This window comes from Equus przewalskii, chromosome 9 (genome assembly GCF_037783145.1).
Source record: "Equus przewalskii isolate Varuska chromosome 9, EquPr2, whole genome shotgun sequence".
In the NCBI taxonomy this organism is placed as follows: Eukaryota; Metazoa; Chordata; class Mammalia; order Perissodactyla; family Equidae; genus Equus; species Equus przewalskii.
In genome coordinates, this window is record NC_091839.1 from 3,757,343 (window position 1) to 3,779,583 (window position 22,241).

Here is a 22,241-nt window from a genome sequence, read left to right on the forward strand (position 1 = left end):
TGGCTCCTCTGTCAAAAATTAGCTGTCCACAAATATATGGGTTATTTCTGGGCTCTCAGTTCTGTTCCATTGATCTGTCTGTTTTTGTGCCAGTACCATGCTGTTTTGATTACTATAGCTTTGTAGTGTATTTTGAAACCAGGGAGTGTGATACCTCCAGCTTTGTTCTTTTTTCTCAGGATTCCTTTGGCTATTTGGGGTCTTTTGTTGTTCCTTATCAATTTTAAGATTCTTTGTTCTCTTTCCACGAAAAACATCATTTGGACTTGGACAGGGATTGCCTTGAATCTGTGGATTGCTTTAGGAAGTATGGACGTTGTAACTACGTTCATCTTCCAATGCATGAGCAGGAAGTATCTTGCAATTTCTTTGAACTTCTTCAGTTTCTTTCAACAATGTTTTATAGTTTTCAGCGTACAGATCTTTCACCTCCTTGGTTAAATTTTTTCCTAGGTATTTTATTCTTTTTGTTGCAATTATAAATGGGATTGTATTCTTGATTTTTCTTTCTGCTGTTTCATTGTTAGTGTATACAAACACAACTGATTTTTGTGTGTTGATATTGTACCCTGCAACTTTACTGTAATCATTTATTATTTCTAATAGTTTTTTGGTGGATTCTTTAGGGTTTTCTATATGTAAAATCATGTCATCTGCAAATGGTGACAGTTTTACTTCTTTTCCAATTTGGATCCCCTTTATTTCTTTTTCTTGCCTAACTGCTCTGGCTGGGACTTCCGATTTTATGTTGAATAAGAGTGGCAAAAGTGGGCATCCACATCTGGTTCCTGTTCTTGAAGGGATGGCTTTCAGTTTTTCTCCATTGAGAATAGTATCAGCTGTGGGTTTGTCATATATGGCCTTTACTATGTTGAGGTACTTTTCTTCTATACCCATCTTATTCAGAGTTTTTATCATAAATGGATATTGTATCTTGTCAAATGCTTGCTCTCCATCTATTGAGATGATCATGTGACTTTTAGTCTTCATTTTTTTAATGTGGTGTATCATGTTGGTTGATTTGTGGATGATGAACCATCTCTGCATCCCTGGAATAAATCCCTCGTGATCATGGTGTATGATCCTTTTAATGTAGTGTTGCATTCGATTTACTAATATTTTGCTGAGGATTTTTGCATCTATGTTCATCAGTGATTTTGGCCTGTAATTTTCTTTTTTTGTGTTGTCCTTGTCTGGTTTTGGTATCAAGATAATGTTGGCTTTGTAGAATAAATTCAGAAGCATCCCCTCCTCTTCAGTTTTTTGGAAGAATTTGAGAAGGATAGGTATTAAATCTTCTTTGAATGTTTGGTGGAATTCACCAGAGAAACTATCTGGTCCTGGACTTTTGTTTTGGGGGAGGTTTTTGATTAATGTTTCAATCTCCTTACTAGTGATTGATTTATTTAGATTATCTATTTCTTCTTGATCCAGTTTTGGAAGGTTGTATAATTTTAAGAATTTATCCATTTTTTCTAGATTATCCAGTTTATTGGCATATAGCTTTTCTCTTATAATACTTTGTGTTTCTTTGATATCCATTTTAATTTCTCCTCTTTCATTTCTGATTTTATTTATTTGAGCCTTCTGTCTTTTTTCTTAGTGAATCTAGCTAAAGGTTTGTCACTTTTGTTTGTCTTTTCAAACAATGAGCCTTAGTTTCATTGATCTTTTCTTTTGTCTCTTTAGTCTCTATTTCATTTATTTCTGCTCTGATTTTTATTATTTCCTTTCTTCTGATTTAGGGCTTCCTTTATCATTCTTTTTCCAGTTCCTTTAGGTATAATATTAGATTATTTGACATTTTTCTTGTTTCTTGAGGTAGGCCTGTATTGCTATGAATTTTAGTACCACATTTGCTGTGTCCCATAGTTTTTGGTATGTCATATTTTCATTTATCTCTATGTGTTTTTTTATTTCTCCTTTGATTTCTTCATTGACCCAATAGTTGTTCAGTAGCATTTTGTTTAATCTCCACATATTTGTGACTTTTCCAGTTTTCTTCTTGTGTTGTTGTCTAATACCATTGTGGTCAGAGAAGATTCTTGATGCTATTTCAGTCTTCTTAAATATATTGAGACCTGTTTTGGGGCCTAATCTGTGATCTATCCTGGAGAATGTTCTATGTGCATTTGAAAAGAATGTGTAGTCTGCAGTTTTTGGACGGAAGGTTCTGTATATATCTGTTAAGTCCATCTGGTCTGATGTGTCATTTAAGGCCAATGTTTCCTTATTGATCTTCTGTTTGGATGATCTTAAATTTTCTTCTTAAAATATTAAAAACTCTCTTACCATTAGTTATAAATGTAAAGAGAAATGAAAAATGAAGTAGTGTTAATTTAATACACTATAATTTAAAGTTTAGAAACATTGAGAATTAAAATGTTTTGTTTCTTTGTAAGAAACTTATCAAGAGTAGTTTGCATAATGCTTGCTTCTCATTGTACACCTTTCAGCATGGAGTGAGCATTTCTTTGCCTCAACCAATTGTCCTACCCCTCTGAGTATGAATCAGCTTTCAATATTTTATCCTTTGCTCCTTCAATATTATGAAATACCTCCAAGGGTTTCTGTACCGTGAAATTTTTTACCAGCATAACTTCCTCTGGGAACTTAGCATAACTTCCTCTGGGAACTTCTTTCCTCATTCACGTCATTAAGTTCATCTTCGTATAGATCCTCTGGCTGCATATACAGAGTTTCTTCAGTGGCGTCAGTGGCAGCATTCCTGTGTCAGCTCTTTGTTCTATAACTCCCTTTACATATGAGTCTAATTTCATTTTCATCATTACTACTTTTTGGTTTTTGGCTGCACTTCCATTTGGTTGGCCAGTTCCCTTTTTTGAATTACCATTTTTGTAAAATGTCATTTAGGTTTATCACTGGGAGAGAAGGAGGCAACATAATTGCATACTTTTGCTATCTGTGAGTGAACTGAATAGAAGTTGAGGAACCAATCACTGACAGACTTTGAAAGAAGTGACGTGATTCGTTGCTGATCATGAAGCACCTGTGTTAACATAGTGGCCTGAAGAACTACCAGTGAAATTTGTACTCTACAGTTACTTACAGTTAACATTCCTTGGTAACTGAAATTTGAACAAGACTGTTGGGGAACTGGTGACATTTAACTAAGACATAGTAACCAAAATCCGTGCATATCAGAACCATGCAAAGCAAGGACTGCTTATACAAACACATACACGCGTGCATGTGTGTGTGCACTTATTAAGCTTATTCACATGTAACTTATTTTTTTGTTTGCTTTTATAAATTGGGTCTTTTCTTTCCTCTCTCAGCTTTCAGTAGTGTTGTTTTTACGTAGGAAAGCTATGCATCTATACAGAATGTTAGTTTTATGCCCTTACTGAATTATCCTATTACTTGTAACAATTTTTAATTCTTGTTGGATTGTCCAGGTATATAATTGTATGATCTGCAAATAATTTTCTCAGCCATCCCTTTGTGATATTTGCACCTCTTATTTCTTTCTCGTATCTAATTGTACTGGCTAGCAACTCCACAACACTGAGTAATAGTGGGGATGGTGAACATCCTTATTTTGTTCTTGGGCTTAATGGAAATGCTTCTGGTTTCCTCATTAAGCTTTATACTAGTTTTGGGGTTGAGTAGATGTCTTTCATCATGTTAAAGAATTATCCACCTACCCTAGTTTGTTGAGAAATTTTATTAAGAATGTATATTGGGTTAGGTGTTGTCAGCCTGATCTAAGTACCTCCTAAAATGTGGTGGTGGGAAATACACATCTCATCTCTACCCATGAAGTATATTTGCAAAATAAAATAAAAATGGAAAAAAATTGACCTCAAATCTAATAAAACCTCTACATTAGTAGTTGTCACCCAGGGGGAGTTTTGCTCCCCAAAGGACGTTTGGCAGTTTCTGGAGAATTGTTGGTTGTCCCAATGGGGAGAGAGGGCGTACTAGCACCTAGTGGGTAGAGGCCAATGATGCTACTAAACATCCTACAGTGACTAGAACAGCCCCCACAATAAAGAATTATCTAACCCAAAATGTTAAGAGGGCTGAGGTTGAAAAACCCTTTTCTAGATCTCACTACCGCTTTACAAGAAATGTGAGCCATACAGGAACATGATGCTATATCATCAGAAAGTCATCAGTGCCGTCCATAATATGAGAACTTCTATAAGGCAGATGACTTGGTTTCTTCAACATGTAAATGGCATGAGGTGGGTAAGGGAAAGAAGAAGAACTGTTATAGATTAAGAGACTTAAGATATATACCAACCAAGTGAAATAATATATAGATCTTGTTTGGATCCTAATTGGAATAAGACATTTCTGCAAAAATCAGGGAAATTTAAGTTGGCTGATACATGAAACAAGACTGGCAAAATATCAATAATTATTGAAGCTGGGTTATGGAGATTCATTATACTTTCCTACTTTTGTCTTTGTTTAAAGATTTCCATAATAAAAAGTTTTGTTAAAATGGATATTGAATTTTTTAGATTGTTTCAGCAACAACAATGAAAATATTATCTTTTCTCTTCTGAATCATAGCAATAATATTTCCTAATATTGAACTCTTGGTATTCCTGGAATAAGCCTCCCATTGTCATGGAATATTATTCTTTTAATATACTGTGGGATTCTGTCTGCCAGCATTTTATCCAGGATATCTGCATTGATAGTCAAAGTGAGATTGGTCTGTAGTTTTCTTTTTTCTGCTGCCCTTGCCAAATTTCAGTATCAGTGTTATTCTAGCTTCCTAAAAATACTTTGAAAGCCTTTTTAAACTCTGGAACTTTTGAAGATACTGCTAATTTAAATACAGAGAAGCTAGCTATTCTCTATTGACTTTAGACATTGGAATGGTAGGTGTTTAGAAAAAGAATTTGTGTCGCATTTCTTTTTCTACTTTCTACTCTTAGTATTTTCCAAAAGAATGAACATGTACTGGTGCAAATATTAGAACTAATGGGCTGTGATCTCAATGACTTTATCAAAAGCCTAAGTGCCTAAAATTCGTATACAAAGATGACCGTCAACTTTTTTTAATAAGCATTAATTTTTAAAACATTTTAGTTTCACTGCAATATTGAGCAGAAGTATAAAAATTTCCCATATACTTCCTGCCCCACACATTCATTGCCTCCCCCATTATCAACATTCCCCACTAGAGTGGTAACATTTTTTAAAATTGCTGAGCCTACATTGACATACTATCATCCAAAGTCCATAGTTTACACTAGGTTTCATTCTTGGTGGTGTACATTCTGTGGGTTTAGACAAATTTATAATGACATGTAGCCACCATAATAGTATTATAGTATCATACAGAGTAGTTTCACTGCCCTAAAAATCCCCTGAGTCCCACCTATTCCTTCCTCCTTCCCCCAACTCCAAACCTCTGGTGACCACTGATCTTTCTACTGATTCTCTAGTTGTGTAGTGTCACTCCTTCTACTTTGTTCTTCTCTTTCAATGTTGTATTGGCTATTTTGGATCTTTTGTCTATCCGTTTAAACTTTAGAATCAATTTGTCAGTACCCACAAAATGATTTTGATTGGGATCACATTAATTCTATAGATCAAGTCGAGAAGAACTGACATCTTGGTGGTATTGAGCCTTCCTATCCAAGAGTATAGAATATCTATCCATTTACTCAATTCTTTTTTGATGTCTTTTATCAGAGTTTTGTAGTTTTCCTCATAAAAATCTAATACATATTTTGTTAGATTAATACCTAAGTATTTCATTTTGAGGAGTGCCAGTGTAAACGGTATTGTGTTTTTAATTTCAAATACCACTTGTTCATTGCTGGAATATAGGGAAGCGATTGATTTTTGTATATTAACCTTGTGTTTTGCTCTATAACCTTGCTATAATGGCTTATTTGTTCCAGGAGTTTTTTGGTCAGTTCTTTCAGATTTTCTACGTAGATCATCATGTCATCTGCAGACAAAGACAATTTTGTTTCTTCTTTCCCAATCAGTATATCTTTTATTTCCTTTTCTTGTCTTATTGAATTAGCTAGGACTTCCAGTACAACGTTGAAAAGGAGTGGTGAGAAGGGACACATGCTTTGTTCCTAAATTTAGCAGGAAAGTTTCTAGTTTCTCATCAAGTATGATGTTAGGTGTAGGTTTATTGTAGATATTCTTTATCCATTTGATAAAGTTCCCTTATATTCCTAGGTTGCTGAGAGTTTTTATAATGAATGAGTGTTACATTTTGTCAGATGCTTTTTTTGCATCTATTGATATGATCACATAACTTTTCTTTACCTGTTAATGTGATGGATTACATTGATTAATTTTTAAATGTTGAGCCAGCCTTGCATACTTGGGATGAATCCCACTTGGTCGTGGTGTTTAATTTTTTTTACACGTTGATGGGTTTGATTTTTTAATATTTTGTTGAGGATTTTTGCATCTGTGTTCATGAGAGAGATTGGGCTATAGTTTTCTTTCCTTGTAATATCTTGTCTGATTTTGGTATTAGAGTAATGCTGGCCTCATAGAATGAGTTATGAAATATTCCCTCTGCTTCTATCTTCTCAAAGAAATTGTAGAGAATTGGTATAATTTCTTCCTAAATGTTTGGTAGAATTTACCGGTGAACCCCTCAGGACCTCGTGCTTTCTATTTTGGAAGGTTATTAGTTATTGATTCAATTCTTTAATAGATACAGGCCTCTTCAGATTATCTAATTATTCTTGTATGACTTTTAGCAGATTTTGTCTTTCAAGGAATTGGTCTATTTCATCTAGATTATCAAATTTGTGGGCATAGAGTCATTCATAGTATTCCTTGACTATCCTTTTAATGTCTGTAGGATCTATAGTGATGTCCCCTCTTTCATTTCTGATGGTAGTAATTTGTCTCATCTCTTTTTTTCTTAAGTAACCTGGCTACTTACTGGCGTATTGATTTTATTAACAAAGAACTAGCTTTTGGTTTTGTTGATATTCTCTATTTCCTGATTTCAGTTTCATTGATTTCTGCTCTAATTTTTATTTCTTTTTCTCTACTTATTTTGGATTTTATTTGCTCTTCTTTTTCTAGTTTCCCAAGATGGAAGTTTAGATAATTGTCAAATCTTTCTTCTTTTCTAATATTATATGCATTCAATACTATAAATTTCCCTCAAAGCACTGCTTTTGCTGCTTCCCATGCATTTTGAAAATCTGTATTTTCATTAGTTCAGAATATTTCAAAATTTTTCTTGTGATTTCTTCTTTGACCCATGTGTTATTTATTAGTGTCTTGTTTAATCTCCAAGTATTTTGGTATTTTCCAGTTGTTTTTCTGTTACAGATTTTTAGTTTTGTTCCATCGTGGTCTGAAAGCAGGCATTGCATGATTTCTATTCTTTCAAATTTGTTAAGGTAGAATGTGGTCTGTCTTGGTGAATACTCCATGTGACTTTGAGAAGAAGGTGTACTCTGCTGTCATTGGATGAAGTATTCTGTAGATGTCCATTATATCCAGTTGATTGATGATGGTGTTGAATTCAGCTGTGTCCTTACTGATTTTCTGCCTACTGTATCTGTCCATTTGGTAGCGGGGTGTTTAAGTCTCCAACTACAATAGTGGATTCATCTGTTTCTCCTTCCAGTTCTGTCAGTTTTTGCCTTACATATTTTTATGTTCTGTTCTTAGGCACATCTATTTAAAAGATCATTATGTCTTCTTGGAGAATTGACCCCTTTATCATTATGTAATACCCGTTTTTTCCCCTGATAACTTTCCTCACTCTGAAGTCTACTCTGTCTGAAATTAATATAGCTATGCCTTCTTACTTTTGATTAGTCTTACTGTGGGATATCTGTCTCCAGCAGTTTACTTTCATCTATATGTGTCTTTATATTTAAAGTGGGTTTCTTGTAGACAACATATAGTTGGTTCTTGCTTTTTCATCCATTCTGACAATCTCTGTCTTTTAATATGTGCATTTAGACCATTGATGTTCAAAACGATTATTGATATAGTTGGATTTATATCTATTATATTTGTTACTGTTTTCTATTTGTTGCCCGTGTTCTTTGTTCCTATTATTTTCTTTTACTCTTTTCCTGCCTTTTTGTGGTTTTAATTGAGCATCTTATATGATTCCATTTTCTCTTCTTTCTTACTGTATCAGTTACACTTTTTTTTACTTTTTTTAGCAGTTTCTCTAGAGTTTGCAATATAAATTTGCAACCAATCCAAGTAATACTATACCAGCTTCATGGGTAGTACCAGTACCTTGTATTAAAATAATTCTAATTCTTCTTCCCATCCTTTGTATCACTTCTGTCATTTATTTCATTTATACATAAGCGTGTGTGTGTGTGCACACACACATACATAAGCATACATAATTCAATACATTGTGGCCATCATTATTTTGAACAGATTGTTCTCTCTTAGTTCAAATAAGAATAAGAAAAATAAAAGTTTTTATTTCACCTTTTCTTATGCCTTCTCTGATCACCTTCCTTTCTTTACATAGATCCAGGTTTCTGCCTGTATTATTTTCCTTCTTTCTGAAGTTCTTTTAACATTTTTGGCAAGACAGGTCTACTGGCAACAAATTCCTTTGACTTTTGTTGATCTGAAAAAGTGTCTATTTCAACTTCACTTTTGAAGAATAATTTCACTGTGTACAGAATTCTAGGTTAGTTGTTTTTTTCTCTCAACACCTTAAATATTTCACTCCACTCTCTTCTTGCTTGCATGTTTTCTGAGAAGAAACTGGGTGTAATTCTTATCTTCACTCTTTTATAAGTAAAATATTTTTTTCCTCTGGCTCCTTTCAGGATTTTTTTCGTTTTATTTTCTGTGGTTCAAAACGATATAGATACATGTAGTTTTTCTGCCATTTATCCTGCTCGGTGTTCTCTGAGCTTCCTGGATCTGTGTTTTGGTGTCTGATACTAATTTGGGGAAATTCTGAGTTATGATTGTTTCAGATATTCTCTTCCTCTCTCTCACTCTTCTTCTGGTATTCCCATTAAGCATATGTTACACCTTTTGTAGTTGTACATTCTGTTCTGGGTTTTTTTCCCATCTTTTTTCTGTTTGCATTCCTTTTTTGGTGGTTTCTATTGACTTAGCCTCTAGCTGAGAGATTCTTTAGTCAGCTGTGTGCAGTCTGCTAATAAGCCCATCAAAGGTGCTCTTCACTTCTGTTACGTGTTTTTTGATCTCTAGCATTTCTTTTTGGTTCTTGGAATTTCCATCTCTCTGCTTTCATTGTCCAACTGTTCTTGCATTCTGTATATGTTATTCATTAGAGCTCTTAGCATATTAGTCATAGTTGTTTTAAATCACCAGTCTGATAATTCCAGCCTTCTGCCATGTTCTGATACTTGTTCTGTCTCTTCAAACATTTGTTTTTGCCTTTTAGTATGTCTTGTAATTTTTTCTTGACAGCCAGGCATGTTGTACTGGGTAAAAGGCACTGCAGTAAATAGGCCTTTAGTAATGTGGTGGTAATGGGAGCAGCGGGGAGGGGGTCATTTTGTACTCCTCTGATTAGGTCTCAGTTTCTTAGCCTGAGCCTCTAGACTGAACTTGACACATGCTTCTCAGTCTCCCACCCCACCCTCCTTGGTGGACAGTATAGCTAGAATGGGCTGGAGTTGGGTATCTCTCTTCCCTCAGCTCAGTTAGACACTGATAAAACTCTAGCAGGTTAGGCTCTGGTTAAATAGTTTCTCCTGTGGGCAGACCTTGTTAAAAACAGCACTTTGGTGTATTTCAATGATTCTTTTCCCCTCCACCTGCCAGGAGCACAAGAGGCTTTTTCTCCAGTGTTCACTAAGAATATGGTAGAATTCTAGGAGGGAACTCAGAAAGTGCGGGAGCCCCCCGTGACTGCACCCCTCAGGTTGTCAGCTCTCACGCTTGTCTGCAGTGAGTCCCCAGCAGTGCATCTTGCCCCGTTCCAGCGCTGGTTCCTTTGGGGGTTTTAGCTCGTGCGTTTCCAGTAAGTTGGGAGTCTCTGCATCTGCCAGTCCGTCTCCAGTTTTGAGGGCAGCAGTTTGCCCTGTGACCTCACTTCTCTTACAGATCTAAGAACAATTGTTGATTTTACAGTTTGTTCAGCTTTTGACTTGCTGTAAGGATGGAGTGGCAGTTTCCAAGCTTCTACATTATGGATCAGAAACAAGAAGTTCTTGATTGTCAGTTTTTAGAATTATATTTTTTGCATGAAATGATAAGGAATTGTGGATGGAAAACTGCCTATTCCATCTAGTGATGGAATTCTGAGCAGCCACAAAATATTTTATTGTAGAAAATTTAAGTTATATTGAGGAATACCAACAAAACAGTAGACTTGCATGATCCCAATATTATAAATAATTGTATATTAAAAGACTGGGAAATATATATCAAAATTATAATCATTGGTTACATATAGTGGTAAAGTTATAAGTGATTTTTGTTTTCTTTGTTTTTTCCTGTATATTTCTAATTTTCTACAGTGAATTTTTAAAATCAGGAAAATAGGTTATTTATAAAAGTAAAGCAATTCACCTGGCACCCAAATCTTGGTTTCTAATTCTGTTCTCCAATAAAGGGAACCAGAGAAATGACTTGATCTAATGTAGCACTGGGGCAGGGACTATGTGAGGTAAGCTAGGAACATCTTGTAGTACCGGAAAGTAAGGAAGTGCTCAACAAGCAAAACAATGGGAGTATGGTAGTGGGAGTATGTGACCAGGACATAGGGGCCAACTAAAAGAACCCCCAGTGATTTGACCAACAAAATAAATAATGTAGTATTGAATTATGTCCCAAACTATAAAATAAATACCCATGAGTCCATACTGATATAAATAAATGATTATCAAATAAATAAATAAATGGATGAGAATAGAGAAAGCTCCTGTGCAGAATTCCCCATGATTGATGGAGATGCCCTACAGAGATACACAGATAGCCACGGAGGGGGCTTCTAGTTCCCACTCCTTAGGTGTAGGCTGCACAGAGCACCTTCCTCCCCACGTGCACCGTGTGGAGACGGGGGATGAGAAAGAGCAGCTTCACTGTGGAAGCCTGACCTCAGCCGGGTGCTCCGGGGGCAGCATCAGCGGTGACGAGTCGCGTCGACAGTGTCGTGTGATAAGAATGGCGCTTCACCTCTGCGGTCTTCCTCCCAGGAACCCTTCCCTCAGTCTAACCAGGAGAAAACATCAGACAAACCCTCAATGAGGGACGTTCTACAGAATGCCTGACCAGGAGTCCTCATGTCTGTCAAGGTCCTTAAAAACAAGGAAGGTCAGGGAAAGTGTTAGAGTCTGGAAAATCCTAAGGATGCATGATGACTCGACATAATGTGGTGTCTTAGATGGGATCCTGGGACAGAAAAAGGACATTAGGTAAAGACCAAGGACATCTCAATAAAGCGTGGACTGTAGTTAGTAATAATGTGTCAGCACGGGCTCCTCCTTTATGACACATGTACCTCATAGTAATAGAAGATGTTAACAAAAGGCAAAACTTAGCTTTTCTGTAAATCTCTAAAACTGAAAGTTTATTTTTTAAAAAAGAAGAATGTTATTTAATAATTCACCACATTTATTTTTAGAAGATTTGAGTAAGGTCAAAGCTGTTGTGTAGGATAAAAGTGCAATTTCTGGAATTTGTCTTCTGACCCGTTTTCTCAGAGTATGAAATTCCCATTGCATAGATTTGACCTTCACTCAGGGGCCCCTTTCCTTGTGGCATCCTATGACTCATTCTGGATACAGAATTTTCTGATGAGGCTTCAGGGCAACAGTCTGATTGTATGTGAGGAGACAAGTAATCTGAAGAGCTAAGATTACATGTATGTTTCCCCTTTCCATAATGTAATACAAAGGTATTTATATTATAAATACCATGTCAGGGTTTGGCATGCGCAAAGGCTTGTACTGGTTGGTAGTACTGGGAGGAAATCAGTGGGCATCTCTTGGCCTTGGCTGTTTCACTCCCGCTTGCTCAGTGTCGACCTTGGTGCCAGGCAACAGTGGTGCAGGGCAGCTGCTCCTTCCAAGGGACCAATCCAGAAACACTTGATCAGGGGCTATAACCACACTACACTCACCCCACAGCATAACAAGTACAATCATAGATATGGACTTACTCATCTTTATCAGTCTTATGCGTGTGATGCATTTCTCTGATTATTAATTAGAATTGTACATCTTGTTATATGTTTGGGTTTCTGGGAAGTTCTTCCAAGAATTGCGTATTCATTGCCTTTAAGTGGCCTCATAGTTCTTGAGGTCAAAGGCCCTTCATTGGCCTTGGACCTTATGCCTCAGGACATGTAATAAAAGATAATATTGCTGCATGCCATCATAAAGTTAAATTGGAGGTGAGGCAGTCTTTAGTCCTTGCCGTATTTGTCTTATTTACTCTTCTGCCTTCTGATTGTCTTTGTGTTTCATCATTGGTGACCATATCTCTTGTTGGAATGAATTCAGATAAGTTACCTGATTTGTTAGGTTTGTAATTAACTGTTTAACAAAAATGTCTTTTAAAAAGTACATTTGGGGGCCTGCCTGGTGGCACAGTGGCTAAGTTCACATGTTCCGCTTTGGCAGCCCGGGGTTCACTGGTTCAGATCCTGGGTGCAGACATGGCACAGCTTGGCAAGCCATGCTGTGGTAGGCATCCCACATATAAAGTAGAGGAAGATGGACACAGATGTTAGCTCAGGGCCAGTCTTCCTCAGCAAAAAGAGGAGGATTGACAGCAGATGTTAGCTCAGGACTAATCTTCCTCAAAAAAAATTTTTTTTTAATTATAAAAAGTTTAAACATTTTTTTATGATAGTACATTTGCAGTTCCTAAGAAGGTAAACATAATTTTACCATGGAACCCAGCAGTTCTAGATATTTACTAGATGTGCTCCTAGGTATTTACTCAGATGATGAAAACTTATATCCACACAAAAACCTGCCATGAATGTTTATAACAGCTTTATTCATAATTGCCAAAACTTGGAAGCAACCAGATGTCGTTCAGTCAGTAAATGGATAAACTGTGGTACATCCCTACAATGGAATATTATTCAGGGATAAGAAAGAGCTATCAAGGCATGAGAAGACATGCAGGAACCTTAAACGCTTATTGCTAGGTGAAAGAAACCAGTCTGAAAAGGCTACACACTATGTGATTCCAGCTGTATGACATTCTGGAAAAGACAAAACTATGGAGACAGCAAAAGAATCAGTGGCTGCCAGGGATTCAGGGGGTGGGAGGGGCGAATAGGTGAGCACAGAGGATTTTTAGGGCAGGGAAATTATTCAGCAGGATATTGTAATGGTGGGTACATGACATTATGCATTTGTTAAAACACATAGAACTGTGCAACACAAACAGTGACCCCTAATGTATGTAAACTGTGGGCTCTAGTTGGTAGTGGTGTATCGATATTGGTTCATCAGGTATAACAAACATTCCACACTGAGGCAAGGTGTTAGTAATAGGGGGAGCTAGATGCAGGGAAGAGAAAGGAGAAACCTAAAGGTGCTCTAAAAACTAGTCGTAATTCTTTTTGAAAGTACTTCATTCAGTTCAGATTTTATCAAGGGCACCCAATTATGTGAAACAATTGGTATTTTGAATAGAAACTTTAAGATTATTATCTAAATAATTTGGAGCAAAGATTTTATATATTACTATATTAGAAATATTTCCAAATACTGTAATAGCTACAGTAATCTGGGATGTTTGTCTTGATTCTTACAAATTCTTGATAATGTAAAGTACTTTAGTTCGTTGATTCTAGGATATCCATTCTAGGACATTTTAGCCTTGAAATCAATATGTGTGTTAGAATCAGTGACATCTTAGATTCAGTGAGATACAGTGTCTAATAGGGCTTCAGAAGGAGGAATTTAATAATTGCTACAGAATTATTATAATTACTAGAAATGATCTCATGGGGTGGCTCTGATCTCCCTGCTGCCTGTCTTTCAGATGCTCCTTGTGTGGGTATGTCTGCAGCCATCCTCCGTCTTTGAAGTCTCATATGTGGAAGCATGCGAGTGACCAAAATTATAACTACGAACAAGTAAACAAGGCTATTAATGATGCAATTTCACAAAGTGGCAGGTATTTGATCCTACCCTTCCCTTATTGTTATATATGAATTAAAGTTAGGCTTAAATCTATCAGTCCTACGTTATAACCAACTCAAGGTCTGGTGTACTGTGTTTTGTTTTCAAGAGTTCTGGGGAAATCCCCTGGAAAGGCTGTGGTGAACAACAGTGAAGAGAGAGCCGATCCTCTCACTGGCAGTTCAGAGAACTTGATGTCGCCCTCAGAGCTGATTGCCCAAGCGCCCAGTGAAGTCGTAGGTCCCAACGAGAATGACAAACTGAGCCCTGCAAGTAATACCTCATATAGTCTAGAAAAAAACTCCAGTCCAGCCCCTCCTGGTATGGAGTATTGTGTTTTACTCTTCTGTTGTTGTATTTGTGGTTTTGAATCTACCAGCAAAGAAAATCTCTTGGATCATATGAAAGAGCATGAGGGTGAAATCGTAAACATCATCCTAAATAAGGACCACAACACAACTCTAAACACAAATTAGATGGAATCATTACTTGAAGAGGACAGCGGTGGAAGAGGGATCCCTTAAACCACAGCTTCACCTTTGTGCTGTCAAATGGCTCACTAGACACGGAGGAAATGGTGTGATTTTTGAGGCAATGACAGATGTGACTTGGAACCAAATTTGTAATGTAATAAGAGGAATTCCAAATGGATAAGCGGTAATGATGTTTAAATATTTTGAGTGAGGGGAAATGAGTTGAGGAGGAAGCAAAGATGTAATTCTGTATTAACCCTCTGTTACCTCTTCTTAGTGTTGAGTGTATTTATTATTAAAAGCTTATCATAGTCTAGAAATGCAAGCAGAAGAGTGAAGAAAGGGTTGTTCAGGAACTGTTCTAAAATTTGTTATAAAAGTGTCACGGTCTTAAGCAGAGCTTAGTTTTCTTCGTTCTCAGTTTTGACCTGCCGGCTCTGGAATGACAGGCCTCTTGTGAGAAGCAGGAGGCGGCTCCCTGAGGGCTTTTCAGTGTTACCAACAGAGTCAACAAGGAAAAGGTGACTGGAGGGCTTTGAAATGACCTACCTAATCGTTCCCAAATTGATAGGAAGCAGTCATATAGTTAATCTCAGATATATTACTGTACTCCTGAAAGAAGAGAAAAAGAAAAGAGACCTCTAAATCCAAATCTAGATTGTAAATAGGCATTAAGAAGTCAATTAACGGTCTTAAATTTGCAGTGAATTTCTTGTGGGCGAAGGCAGAAATAGGCAAACTGCCACCAGACTCAACCCAAGTCCCAAGTTTCGTGCAGCTGGTACCTCGCGGAGCGCAGTGCCCTTCGCAGAGGTTCTTTTCAGGGTGTCTGACAGAACACTGCTGTTTCCTTGCTAGTTGCATAGGCCTTCTAATCCTTTCTTCTAAACTAGACCGGGCTTGTTATCTGAAAGAGTCTATTAAAGCAACAAAGTGTAGAAATTTGCATTTGATCATCAGACCTGGGAAGTAGTTGGAACTCTTAAATAAAAATCATTTGAGGAAAGAGCGGTGAAATTCAGAAGCCCCTTAAAACGAGTACGCTATTGAGATTTCACTTCCTGGAGTTTAATTTATTTGTACTTAGCATAAGAGGTATAACCAAATGTGGCTAAAATAGAGGAAGAGTTCTGGTTGTTTATAAAACTTTTAACAACAAACATTTGGCAAGTCTACAGAGTTCCTCCTATCTAGGAAATTTCATTTTATTAGTGTGCAATAGGACATATGGAAAACCATCTAAAAGTGCTTTTGCATTGAAACTTGCCGTCAAATAGATGTAATCTTCTCATTAATTACACATTTTGTATCATAATGTATTTCAAAGAATGAAGATAACAGGGTTTTTTCGTTTATGCTTCTGTAGTTCTGATCATTTATTTGTGCATTGTTTTAAGTGAATTCCGCTACAAGTCACAAGGCCGGTGCTCCATGCAGTGCACCATGTTCACGGTGCTCTTTCTGAACTTGGTTTCTGACATCTTCCAGAGCTGAGGCTGTGACTGGTGAACTTAGAAAACATCAAAAACAGAATTTGTTTCTGTAGACACGTTTTAGGAAAGAGTTCTCTTCCCGAAGTCCAGGTATGAATTAACATTTTTAAGATAGCATTGGGAACTGTTTAAGCGGGGCCAGGCATCTTAAAGCATTGTCTGATTTGTTTTTTTAATCTCGTTTTGATGATGATATTTAAACAAACGATTATAACTTTGTAGCTCTTTAATTTAGGTAGCTTTAATTTATTTATGAAAGTTAATCCATTTCTGATATGTAGTTTTTAAAAAGATAAAATGAATTTTTATATACTAAATTATATTCCCCAAATCCACTGCGTATGCATTTATATTCATTTTTTCCTTTCATTTTCAGGATTAAAATACAATCATATTTCATTTCAAATTCAAATAAAATATTTTAAATGGTTCCATTATTATCATATTGTTGCCACTCATTCAATTCTTTCATTGCTGGTAGCTACAACTCAATGTTTCTTTATAAAAATGTATTATTCTGAAAATTAACAATCTTAGAAGAATTTTGTTTTATAAATTTACCTTGGCTTTAATTTTATGTAATCATTTGGAAAATGCAAATAACTGAAAAAATCCCAAAATTTTCCACAGTGAATTTTTAAATTATCTTTTTTCATTTCCTTAAACTTAAACATTGATTGTTACTTAAATTTTCCATTTGGAATCATGGATTTAAAATTTCTGTAGTTCATGGGAAAAAATTAACCCAGAAATTCAAAGCCTTCAAACATTCATCTGGTTTTGGCCTACAATATCCTCACAAGCTTTCTCTTGGCCTATAGGAGGAGCCACATACCAAGGATGTTCTGTTCCTTCCCATTGTCGTTTTGTGGCAAGCCTTGAGTTAACGGTACCTCTACCAAGAGCAGTTGAGTATTTCTAAAAGTAATAATGAAGATTAAATATGCAATTTTAGTTCTAGAGAGACAGGTATTAAATAAATCAGCAGGAATTGCCTTTACAGGAATAACATTTTATTTACTGCTACTACATCTTTGGCCATACAAAGCTCATAGTATTTGTTTTCCACTCTGAACACCTAAAATTCTAAGATTTGATAGTAAAAGCAGTTTTTAAAAGAAACTTACTGGATAAGGCAAAGGTGGGGAGCGGGAAGATGATGCATTCTGATGATTATAAATAATACTTTTCAGGCTCTAACATTTTCTCTCTTTCTCTAATAATCCAGAATATGCTTGGTGTCCCCAAAGTCCTAGCAGTACCATGCCTGTACTGATCTGTAGACTTCGATTTCTGTGTCCAGCCAGCGCAGTGTAGTGACACTGACTGAAGCCTTTGTTCTAGATCTGTCATCCTATTCAAGGTAGCTTTCAGTGGCTTTGTTATTACTTTCTGTGTCTTTTCTCACAAAGCAAATGGTGGGCGCCTATGTTTACATTGTATCTTCCCGCAATGTACTTGGCTTGACAAAGACAAGCAGGCTTCTCTTTTGAGACTTAGTATATTTTTAGTTTTCATAGACACTTATTTAATCTTTTTTTATTGTACAGCAAGGTGCTCTAAGTAATATTCTATAAAATATATTTAATAGAAATTTGAGTTTGATATTCATGGACATGAATACATGTATTTTTTTAAGAAATAAGTATTGTGTAACACTATGACATTGCTTCTATAGCCAAAGTCTAAAAACTTCTGGAATACTGACATGTAAGGACTACAGTTAATTCTGACACTGTATCTAATGGAACTCGGATGGTTTGCATTTTGTAAAATTACCCTGCACCTGGAGCTGCATGCCTTAAGCCTGAAACCTGGGCCGTGCTCGCAGTGGACAGTCTGTTCCCCACGCAGGAAGCGGGGTCCACAGCGCTTCTCTGACTACCTTTGGAAGGACTGTACAATGTTAGAATAATTTATTTTGCTTTACAGGAGTTTGTCATGCATTGACTTTAATATTGTATTTTGGTAATAAATTTTTTGTTAAAAACACTTGCCTCTAAGTTTTATTAACAAGGTTAAATCCATTCTTATCTTGGAAATGCTGATTTGATCGCTTAGAAAGTTGGGTTTAAATAATGAAGAACTTCCCAGAGGTTAAACTAAGGCTTATCATTACCCTTTGGTAACGTGTTTTAAACTATTGCTGACAAGCATTAAACTGTGTTACACAAAGATGAAAAGGCATTTACATTGTTTCCATGGTTTTAAAAATTCAGTCTAATTTTAAAGCTTCTTTCCTTGCTATACAGTTCATTTTATCTTCTGAATCACATCTTTATGTGCTTTAAATTCTGATATAGTCAAAGTGCTAAAAACTAGCTCTGTTAATGACCATTAGCAGTCTTTATTGAAGACCAAAGATTACAATAATGTGTTCACACCTTGATCATTTTGGGGTCTATATCAAATATTTTTCGCACTAGGTTGTCGCACTGGCAAGTAAAGCTAACGTCATCTGACTGTATCATTGCTCTGGTTGTCCATTTATGCCCTAGAATCCTGGGCCACCTCAGCTTAAAGTGAGGCCAGATATTTCTTCCTAATAGCTGTAATTCCTTGTCCTAACTCCCCAGGGGTGAGTTATTATATAATAACATAATTATATCCCCATTTCAAGAACCAAATCCCAACAGTGTGTCACTGAAGTCCAGGTTGGTTGTAGAAATCCCAGCATGGAAGATCCAGAACATACGGTGCCGTTCGGTAGCCACGAGCTGCCTGTGGCTACTGAGTGCTTGAAGTGTGACTAGTATCCAGTCAATGTCCAATACACAACAGTTTCGAAGACTTAATACAAAAACAAATGTAAATTAGCTCATAATAGTTTTTTATATTGATTACATGTGAAATATTTTGGATATTTTGGGTTAAATAAAATATATTAAAATTAATTTCACTTGTTTTTATTTTTTTAATGTTAGCTACTAGAAAATTTTAAACTGCCTCGTGGCTCACATTTTGCTTCTGTTGGACAGTGCTGGGAGAGAAGAGGGATCAGTAAACTGCCACTCTTGCTTCACATCTCGCCTGCCACTCGTCTTTGCAAAGTTGCGGTTGGAACACAGCCACGCCCATTTGTTTACATATTGTGTGTGGGTATTTTCAAGTTACAACATCGGCACTGAGTAGTTGTGACAGGGACCGTCTGGCCCACAGAGCCCAAATCTGTTTGCTGACCTCCGAACTAGAATAATGGTATGATCTGTGCTTTAAAGCTACTGGAAAGGAAAAAAAAAAACCTTTTCTTAAAGAAAGCTTTTTTATAGCACTGTTTTATAATTAAATTATATTATTTATCCCTCTGCGATTTTTATAGTCTTCCTGTTCTGCAGCCCTTATCCATAATTTATGATTTTAACCTACCTCACCATTTCACCATCTCTGCTATTTTAAAGCCAGGCACAATTTGTTTAAAATAACGACGCACAATTAAATAATAAATAATGCTTCTATAAAAAGTATTCTCTTCCTTCTGTTGACAACCTAAGAGCGTTGCTGGTCCCCTCCCTGCTTTATCCCTTCAGTGCTGTGGGCATTAAAACTGATGATGTGGCCACATCCCCTGCATCTCTAACTGTGGTGCAAGGTATCTATGGTACTAATCCACTCAACTGGGCTGACGACTGACTGGAATAGTCTAGGATATAAAGAAGAAAGTCTTAGATGCACCTTGTTATCATGAATGAATAGCTTGTCTGAGTCTAAAGCCAAATTCATGGGTTGGGTGGAGGTTGTGGTTGGCTTTGGTGTAGACCTGAGCTAAGAAAAAGTCACAGTACTCTCCTGCATAGATTTCTTCCAAATCAATCAGCAACGATGTAAAATGAACATTTTTGACCCTACAAATTCTTAGAGAACTTTTCTGTTTTTAATTGTTGCCATAGGATAGGCTTACTTAGGTAAGTATATCTATCTCAGAATCCAAATGACCTTTATATCTCAGTTTTGGTTTATATCGCAGAATCCAAATGACTGGAAGATGCTTGACCCCTTTCCAGAGTCCTACACGTGCAGCACAATCCAGTTTGTATACTGTGAGGGGGGCTGCAGACCTCATTATTCTGGTGGTACATTAATAAATATACTGTATTTAGTTAACCACAAAATGTAAGATTATAACATATTTGGGTTTTTTATGTACTGACTTTTAATAATGGGTAATCACTGTTTAAATTGTTTACCTTACAAAAATCTTCCTTTGAATAAAAAAGTTTAATTTTAGGCATCATTAGATAAATTCTTACCATTATATTACAAAATCATCAAATGTTGGTGTCCTTTTGTCTCCTTACTCAACCACATTTACACCAGTTGTGTCGTTTTTCCGGATGGGGAGGGCACCATTCAGTAACAATGTGATTTGTACTCCATGGTAGTCCTGAGGCACAAGGGGCCTTTGTTTGAAAAGGACATTACATGGTAGGTAGATGGAGTTTTATCTACACAAGTCAGAAAATAATGAACCCTTAACCATGAGCTCAGACCCAACTATTTCATCTTTCTGATTTCTCAGCTTTAGCCTTTGTTAAAAAGAATACTTATAATTATCCATGTCATTGCCACTGATATCAGTAATAAAAAAGTTTTTTTAATTATTAATAAAGCATGTCATCTTGAATGTGTACACAATGGGAAATTGTGACCTGAAGAGACCCTTGACAGAATAAAACGAGTGATTCGTTTTTCAGGTTTTTATTAGTACCTAACAGCGGTATTTAAAGGCTAATTGTCATTACAGTGCACATCTCCAGATTTTTGTTTTTTCTACTTGTCATTTTATTAATTTTAGTCTCCATATTTCAGAAATAACATAGCTGCATTTTACTGAAATAGGCACGTCAATCCACATTTTGCTCTTTTTGTTTATATCTGCAGTCCTATTTAAATTCAGTATTTCCAACCACAAAAGGTGTTAGAAAATTCTATTTCAGGCTTATGAGAAAAAGTACAGCAGGATGTGGTTCAAATCTTAAGCTGTATTTATTTCTGATCCTGTACAGCTAACATTCTACAAGAGTGTTAGGCTGAAACAGTTAAATAACCGTAGGGAACTGGTGGTTTCAAGGTTGTCTTCACTTTCTAAGCCCTTCTCCATATGGAGCCTGAACACAGTTGGTGAGGTCATGCCTGTCTGTGGCGATGCTACTGGAGTTCATGCAAAGTATCACCATATAGGTTAAAACTCTCCAATAAGGCTCTTCACAATCTGCCCAGCTGGAGCAACCCTGTGCTCTCTGTGCACGTGCTGGAAAAGAGGCTCCAGTGTATCGTGGGACAGTGTTTACAACTGACTTTGTAATAGCAGGGGAAAAAATGCATGACTTTTCCTAATGGAGAGCAGTCACAGTCCCATCCGAAGGAGGGAGGATGAGTCTGGTGCACAGCCTGCCACCCACGGAGTGGGTATTGCCTCCTCAGCTGGTTTGGATGGTTTGGCTTAAGTTTTTTAACTTCTTAATAAGTTCAGTTATTTCTTCTATTTTCTTAAATGCAAAATTGACAGTATAACACCTACCTCATAGGGTTACGTGGATTAAATGCCTCGTCGAGTTCTGACACGGTTCTGGAGGGTACCTGGTTCCAAGCCCTGTAACTTGGAGTAAGGCATTCGGTCTGTTTTGAGCCTCAGTTTCTTCATCAGCAAGATAGATGGTAAGACTTAAACTTTACAGGACTGCTATGAAGACTAGCAACCACGTCTACGAGGGGCCTGGCCATCCAGGAGCTCAAACACTGGTTGCTGTTACAGTTTGAGCATTAACTGTGAGGGGGGTAGAATGAAGCTGCCTTTATAAATAATGATATCAACACTTCTTGTTACCACCTTGGAAAGGAACCTAAAAACCAAGCTGATGTGTATTTTGAGGAAGGATACTCAAAACAAAATATCCTATCCCTTAAAAAAACAAAAAAAGACAAACCTGGTTTATCAGTACCTACACTATAGTATATAATCCATGTCACACCTAAAAAGGTAAGAGTCCAGGAGAAAGTGTTAGAACATTACCCTGTTACCATCATGTTAAGTTCATAGAATCATTCTCTTACACCTATAAACTACCATTAAGGACTATTTGAGAATGGCCCTTTCCCTAAATAAGCTGATGAGCTGGCTGCATTGGCAAAACTTAGGCCCAAAGAGAGAATCGTACTTAGGATTGCATGTACTCTGTAATCAGCTGCTA

The 22,241-nt window shown here is 36.6% G+C and overlaps 1 protein-coding gene across 24 annotated transcripts in view; it reads left to right on the forward strand.

Annotated features, from left to right (window-relative positions):
- The window catches only part of ZNF507 (zinc finger protein 507), a 49,949-nt gene extending 30,435 nt beyond the window's left edge, over positions 1 to 19,514 (forward strand). For 3 of the 24 annotated variants that reach the window (XM_070632525.1, XM_070632523.1, XM_070632526.1), the window contains 2 exons: positions 13,948 to 14,082; positions 14,197 to 18,045. In XM_070632525.1, the coding sequence (XP_070488626.1) occupies positions 13,948 to 14,082; positions 14,197 to 14,563 (502 nt within the window). In that variant the 3' untranslated portion in view covers positions 14,564 to 18,045. Of the gene's footprint in view, positions 1 to 13,947; positions 14,083 to 14,196; positions 18,046 to 19,031 lie in introns of those variants that run through there. The other 21 variants (XR_011543708.1, XR_011543696.1, XR_011543706.1 and 18 more) reach the window with 14 other exon arrangements.
- Positions 19,515 to 22,241: the final 2,727 nt, after the last annotated feature.